The sequence below is a fragment of the Galeopterus variegatus genome, unplaced genomic scaffold (genome assembly GCF_000696425.1).
Source record: "Galeopterus variegatus unplaced genomic scaffold, G_variegatus-3.0.2 Scaffold0, whole genome shotgun sequence".
NCBI classification, from domain to species: Eukaryota; Metazoa; Chordata; class Mammalia; order Dermoptera; family Cynocephalidae; genus Galeopterus; species Galeopterus variegatus.
This window is the reverse complement of record NW_007726111.1, coordinates 3,053,478-3,061,633: the sequence shown is the minus strand read 5'-3', so window position 1 is coordinate 3,061,633 and position 8,156 is coordinate 3,053,478. Positions and strand designations below refer to the sequence as shown.

General features: G+C 33.2%; 1 protein-coding gene across 3 annotated transcripts in view; it reads right to left on the bottom strand.

Moving 5' to 3' along the window:
* Positions 1-3,303: 3,303 nt before the first annotated feature.
* HGF (hepatocyte growth factor (hepapoietin A; scatter factor)) overlaps positions 3,304-8,156 on the bottom strand; it is a 78,539-nt gene continuing 73,686 nt past the window's right edge. For all 3 annotated transcript variants that reach the window (XM_008569159.1, XM_008569842.1, XM_008570561.1), the window contains one exon: positions 3,304-4,723. In XM_008569159.1, coding sequence (XP_008567381.1) covers positions 4,547-4,723 — 177 coding nt within the window. In that variant the 3' untranslated portion in view covers positions 3,304-4,546. The remainder of the gene's footprint in view (positions 4,724-8,156) is intronic.

Below are 8,156 nucleotides of genomic sequence, written 5' to 3'. Positions count from 1 at the left end.
GAAAATATTTTTCCTGTTTAACTTATCAGAACCGAGATATTCATACAGCTTGCTCCCTTATTTCATGAAGACCTTGTACAAATACATCCTCTGAAGAAGGCTTCACGGCCTATTCTACTTAAAATTGCAGAATATAAGTTTAGAATAGAATAGAGTTCTAGAAAATAGAGAAAAAAAATCAAAATTTAGAAAAATCAACACTACATACATTTAAAATAATTTTTCTGACACCATAAATGAATAATTGCATATATTCTGCTTTGATAAAAATCATTAGAAAGATCAGATGTTTTACTAAGGGCTACAGAATTAGATGTATTAATCATCACTTGAGATCAGTATGTATGCCAGAATAATTAGTAAAGCAACCTTTTTGGGAGAGAGGCAGTATAATATAGTTTGAAGTAATCAAGGTATTGTAGAGCTCTTTTTGGTTAGATCATTATTAGTTCTTCAAATCTTGTTTTCAATTTGAATTAAATTAATCAATTTGATTTACGTCTATTCTGAACTTAATGCATATTTTGGAGAAATACTCTAAATTAATTAATTATTTACAATCTCCTTTGTAATATATAGTGATAGGGTAAAGGATTTTAGGTGATCATTCATGACAATATTTTATATATGTTAGCAAATTATAGCATAGCACCATTCAAGCAAATATGAAGAATGACTAAGTAATTATATTTCACATTGAGAGAAACTGAATTGCATAGAGATTAATGGATTAATGGAGATCACTGATATTGTCATGGATGGACGTTGGAATAAAATAATTTTTGTTTTAGTTCTATAAATAGGAGATAGGATATTTCTTGCATAAAAGTATATGTAATTTCTGTCAATAAAATCAATGCTGTTTGTGTTTTCTGTATTAAGCCCTAGAACAGATATAAATACATCCATGTATATAAGTATAACAAGAAAAGGGAAGCATTTTGATAAAATATTTTATTATTAATAATAATAATATAATCATGGTTATAAAAATAACAACTTTATTAACTACAGAAACTTTATAATACAAGTCATAACCACAGTGTTCCCTTTTTTGGGGTAAGCATCCAGCTATACCACTCAATAGGCAGCTTATCAATTTCCTATTTACACATAATACAAACAGTCATAACATCCACAGTATTCCATTTTCAGTTTCCTAAGGACAGAAACTTCCTGTACAAATAGAAATGAACCTACTTGAAAGTCATACTGTCAAGATTTATATGGTCCAGAAAATTTTAACTTTATTTTTGTATTACTAAATTTTTAGTTGTAAACTCAGTTGAATGTTGAAATGAAACTTACTCTTGGACTTTATAGTGAAAAGTAATTTATTTAAAAATTTTTATATAAAAAGACAATGATTATGTCTTTTTACTCTAATTTTACTTTTCAAATGAGTTTGTATATAAATATGAGATATAATTAATTGAAAGTAGTTGTTTTGAACCTCAGTAAATCAATTTAAGGCATTTTAGTATGAAAGCTTATTTACATTCTTTACCTCATAATGTCTATATTGCAAAACCAGTACTTCTTTTAAAAAAATGTTTAGAAACAAAAAAACAATGCCTGACAGCAATTTCTCACTTCTTGACAGTGTTCTTTTTGAGAAATGTTGTGGCTATAACATTCACTTTGTATAGTACCATTGGTACCAACAAGAAATATTCACAGGAATAAATGAAATATAATTTTGCTATAACATGCCATTATTGTTATTTTTCTTGCCATCCAATGTCTCACGTTCCCCATAGTCTGAAACAGTTAGATAGCAAGCAAGAGCCTGTTAATACTATAGATTGACTCAATATAACCATTTGACTGAGGACCCGCCCACAGCAAACAGATAAAAATCATTACACATTTTACAATAAAATTAAAGAAGTATACAAAAGGATTATCATCCCTTCTGCACAGCAGAGGCATTATGACAAATATTTTAATTTTACATTTCTATTCCTTGTAGACATAAAAAAATGTCTACAGTTATAACAGCATATAACCATTACTCAAACAGCCAAAACAAAAATAGCATTGAAAACTTCTAATTTAAACGGTCCTTTTGCCCATGACACAAAATAAAATGAATTTTTTTATAAATCAGACTTTTTATTTCTTTTTGTATTTTATTCAGAAAAGAATACCCAGTAAATAGTATCTTTTACCAGAGAATAGTGACATAATTATGCCCTGTCCTACTGTGCAAAATAATGTGAATCTTGTTTATCTTGCTTTCAGTGTCCATTCGACCCATTTCCCTCTATCACAAAGGAAACCTACCAAAGAGAAAATTGCATTATACACTATATTTGATGAGTTATTGGTAGTGTTGTTTATACCCATTAATGAAATGGAGAACACTGAGTTCTAAAAAATCTGAGTTAGCTGCATCTTTTATGTAGGTAATCCCTATCTCTCCTTCCATGAAAATTTAGAGGAAAAAACATGAGAGAAGTATTTTTTAAATATGAGTATTTAAAAGTATTACAATTTTTACAAAAGTTTTACAAATATCATTAATTTTTGATGATCAGTAAAAGTTGACTGGTTCAGCAAGAAGAAACTATGAAAAACATTTTAATATTTTGGCAATATGCCCTTGAAATTTCTATGTGTTTTTATTAAAACAGTGTATTACATAAGGGAGAGAGAAGTGTAATTAGATAAGATGATGTGGACTGGCAACTAGTTGGATCTCTCTTTACTTCCACTTTAAATTTCTTGATGCCAGCCCATATCTTATTACCAAAGAAAAAAAAAAGTATAGTTTGTATAAGCCATTTCTGGATTTGCTTCCCTATACTCTGTGGACTAAGCTCTCTAGTAAATCCAACCCCGTTTTATTCCAGATTGAAAAGTATCCTGGAGAGCTTTTAGGGCATTGTTTGGAGACTTGGCCTTAATAAAGACCATTCAAGAGAACCAAGTAGTAGAAATGGGCATACTGTACTCAAAACATTCAAGTATTTATTTTTAAAGGTTTTTTTATAGGAAGATTTTGTGAAAATTCGTAGCCTATCCTATTACTCTTTCTTATCCCACTTCTCAAAAAAAAAATACATGATATTTAGCTAAGCATGACAAATACAAATTGAATATGATAATTTGTCTCTTATCATACAAAATACAAAATTTAAATGAATATTTCCCATGGCATTAGGAAAGATCTTTGTAAAGTGAAATAAGAAAAAGTGAAGATATTTTGTTAAAATAACTGATTCGGTAGATTCAACTCTACTTTTGAAAAATAAATGAATATAGAGTTTAGACAAATTAGTTCCTTTCCTTTCCTTTTACATTTTTTCATTTGCTTGAAAAAAGATTTATTAGGCTAAACGACTTTCAGGCTGAGAAACGTATTTTCATTTTTTTTCCTCCAATGTATACTTTCATACATGATTTGATGAAGGGCTACTTACAAAACTTTGGAGACATACAGAAATTTTCTTCTTAAAATTTTTTTTTAAATTTAAAGAGAGTGAGCTAGAAGCCAATCACAGAAGCAAGTCTTGGAATTAACCTACTTAAATATATTTTTAATGACCAAAACACTTTTAAACTTCTTCAATTAGACACTTCTCTGAGAATTTAAAAAAAAAATGTTTTAGGAAAATGAATCTATAAACATCTTGCATAAATAAATTTGGAGAAAAGAATTAATGCAAATAAACATATTACTCTCTTTCCTTTAAGAATTAGAAACTCCATGAAACAACTAGGATAATTAAATTCATGTCAACACCTAGATTAGGCATTATTTAACTCTGTGGGTCATGACCACACCTGAAATGCCAACCAGTGGAGGTCATTTGCAGATTAGGTACAGAGGATGAGCTAGTCATTTCTATCATGACCTTTCCTTAATATTTGTACTGGTCTTTAGAAATTTATATTTTTTTCTCGAGAAAAAACTATAGGTACATACTTTTAAAATATTTAGGTGTTATATTAGATACACCACGATTTAAACTGTAAGCATGCACATATGCACCCAGGCATGTGTACACGGCTATGTGTTTTTACATGTCTGTTTGTATACCAGTATGGCAGGATACACAGTGGAGAAAAAAGAATAAACTATAACTTATGGCATTTGAAAGGTAATATAATTTAATATAGAGTTACAATTTAAGGACACAGGGTGTAAATTGTTTTGGTGAGGTTAAAATAACATCTAACTTATGGTTTATTCATTGTTAAGAAACTAACCTTGGAAAGCAGCGTAGAGAGATTAATTGGTCTTCATTAAACTTTTTATCATCCAGCAATTACACCTTGCATTTTTTAATCCATTCAAGTATCTTCAGGAGATATGTTACTATACTTACATGTACCTTAATTCACTTCAACATTTACAAAATAATACTGACAAAACAGAACAACAGAAAACACCCATAAATATTAATGAGTATCTTAACAAACATGACACTCAAGTAATTGTCTTAGGATTGTTTTAAGTAATATTTTAATTCCATGTTCTCTGAAATCTTCATGTAAAAGAGAGATGTATTGATGGACGCTTCAGACACACTTACTTCAGCTATGACTGTGGTACCTTATATGTTAATATAATTTTGTGTATCCATTTTGCATAATATGCTACTCGGACAAAAATACCAGGACGATTTGGAATGGCACATCCACGACCAGGAACAATGACGCCAAGGACCATTCTCATTTTATGTTGTTCACAAACAAGTGGGCCACCATAATCCCCCTAGGAAGAACACATGCAAAAATAACAAAGTATTATTTTAGAAATAAAAAATAATAATTCGTTGACTTTACCCTATACAGATATGCATCTCAAAGGAACATATACTCAAAAAAAGGAATAACTGCAACTGAAATATAAAGACATAAAAATTGTGTACTAATTCATTGACTGTCTTTCTATTGAATTAGTCGAGTAAGACTGAGAAGAGTACAAAATTCAAAATGTTTTATCACGTGTAGTATTCACTTAGGAATGATTTGCCTTTTCCGCTGTTGGGCCATGTTGCGGCGCAATCAAATCATAAGGCGCCTGCCTAAGTATGGTTCCTGTTCCCTAAAATAGATCAAGCGGTGGCCATCTTGCTGGCGTAAGGCCTCCGCCGCCATTTCACGAGCGCTTTAATGCACGTAGCTAGAAGTCCTTCTTTTCCGGGGCCCAGTGACTAAGCAGTTTTTGCCCGCCCTGTCATCACCCCTCTTCATAACTTGTGGCTTCCCCTGATTGCATAATACCTTCGTATAGCAAACATTATACGAAGTTATACGACAGTTTTTTTTTTTAAAGGATGGACTAGAAAGAGATCCAGGGGGAAACCAGCAAGGTCTAGCAGCTGTGTGTTAACTCAAAATCAGGGGGCGAGGGGTGGCAAGAGTCAGTAAGTAAAGACATGTAGTTATTGTGAAAGTAGTAAAACATTGCCTCTGGGGGAAGACAGGAGGAGAAACAGCCATAAAAATGTAAAGGGTGCTGGAAATTTACTCAAATGCCAAAGGGAATCTGTGGAAGAATTTATTGGGTTCTCTGCATGAGAAATTTAAAGTTCAAGTACAGCATTTCTGAGCTTATTAACTGGTGTTCTAAATAAATAGGAGATGACTTTTTTGTTTTCTCTATAGACAAACAGAAGTATCACATATTCAAAAACAAACACAAACCCATACATAACAGAATGATATATTTATTATAGATTCAGATAGAGGTCTTTTTATTTGAACTCATTACATAAAATATAATTTCTATAGAAGGATGTGTAGTAGATGATTCACTAATATTATTTAAGAAACAAAATATAATTATTTCACTTAGAAGAATATTGTATATGTTTGCAAATCACCTACCATCATTGTAGAATAACCTATCCTACAACAAAATGCTTGTTAAAGCAAAAATTGCACCAGGCAAAGTTAAACAGAGGAGGAAGACTTTATTCAAGACTATTGCAATAGAAGAGAGAAAGCGGAACTCAGTTTGAGCTCAACTCCACTCAAACAAGGGGCTGAAGGGTTTTTAGGAGCTGTAGTAGGGGCAACAGCGAGAGGGGTGAAAGTGGATCATAGGCCACCTGTGTGTGCTAACTGGCCTTAGCCAAAAGAAAATTTTCTCATATGTTCATAATAGGAGGTAGTTTTAAAATGTGGAGCAAGATGCCCACCAAAATTAGGCTCCTACCCTCCCACAGAGGCTAGGGAAATCGGGGCACTATCTTCCTTGATGACTACATTTCAAAGGGATGGCTTGCAGGTCATCAGGAACAACATTCTTGGATTGTAAAACCAGCAAGAAGCTTTTTGAAAGATTTATATCTCAAATGGACAGAAAATGAATTTACAATTACAAGTTTTCTTGGGTATATGCTTTAAGAGAAGGGATGTCAGGGACCTAGAGTCAGGACGAAGGCTGTCTAGAACTTAGTTAAACTGAGGAGAATGTTTAAGCCATTTTGGTCATGCTACAAAACCACTTCACTTCATTTTTAAATGATGGTTTGATGTGTGTTGGGCCATGTTGCGGGCGCAATCAAATCATAAGGCGCCTGCCTAAGTATGGTTCCTGTTCCCTAAAATAGATCAAGCGGTGGCCATCTTGCTGGCGTAAGGCCTCCGCCGCCGTTTCACGAGCGCTTTAATGCACGTAGCTAGAAGTCCTTCTTTTCCGGGGCCCAGTGACTAAGCAGTTTTTGCCCGCCCTGTCATCACCCCTCTTCATAACTTGTGGCTTCCCCTGATTGGATAACCATCTCCTCCCGCCTCTCCTCTCTGTTTCCGCTTTCTTCCTCTATATAAACTCCAACACCTTTCTAATAAACGGAGTTCCGGCTTTGACCACTCTCCTGGCTCGGTGGTGTTCTTTCTCGGCCCCCGGGGAGGAAGGTCCTGGGGGGGAAGGGCCGTGCCAGCGACACTCATCATCCCGCTCAGCCCCACAAGGGACCCCTGGCTGGACCGGGGTCTCTTCCCGCTCGGTTTTGTCGGCCTCTGGCTCAGGGAGGCCCGACATTCCGCAATATTCACTCATACTTTAAAGGGTGCTTTGTCTTATGTTGAATGCAGGCTAACACATAACCATTGATATCTATTTAATAGAGGAGATTTTATATTTATTCTGATGTTAAATATATATTAAATATAGAAAATTTGGAAAATGTAGAAATATGCAAGTGAAAAAGAAACCCACTTGTAATCATATGGTTTTCATGATCAAACTGCATTAAATTTTCTCTCATTTCTAAAGGGTTGTTTTTTCCTTCCCTCAATCCTGCCCCAGGAGATCTTAACAAGTTAAGTTAAAAATTTATAGCTGACAAAAAACTGTAATTCTAGGTATTATTTGGAAATTGCTTTTCCAGACAAAGAACATTCTTCCACTCTCCATTGGTATTAATAGTTAATGTAGTTATATTTATATTTTATAAACTCCTTTCTGGAGGGTAGCCTATGATCTTATGGCATTTCTTATAATGGTAACCCTGTCATATAATCAATTATAGATGAAAAATAAATGGATAGACTGATTTGCATGTGTATGTATATATACACATATATTCATATTTGGTTACTATATACAATCATATATATGGTTACACATATTATTACATATAACTATTACAACTGTGCCGCATCACTTTCATGGAAATTGCAGTCTCCTAAGAATGCAATGACTAGCTTTTGGCATCCTTATATGAAGAGGAGTGTTTGGGACTATGTTAATTTTCCCCCAATAGCAATGTGGTAAGATAAAACGAAGGCACTGCAAATTTTAGTTCTGTGATACAGTTGGAAATAAGAGAGCCATGGGTATTCTGTGATGGGCAAAATCAAGGTAGGAGTGAAGTAGAAAATCAAACAGTAAGGAAAAAATAGTTTATTCTAGGAGAATGTAATCCATGCCACCTGAGGTAATAAAATTGATTTTTACACAAATGCACTGGTGATTACTGATATGCAATGCAAAGTTCTTCAAAGCAATTCACTTTGGAGACTTTCCTTAAATCTAATACTATTGCTACTATACAAACATTTTGGAGATTTTCAAATTTCTTTCAGTGGTTAAGTTACCTTGTTTTAAATATCACAGATATATATACTTCATGGAGGATAAATGCATTTTTTTTTTTTTTTTTTTTTTGTCTTTTGTCTTTTTCCGTGTCCGGCAA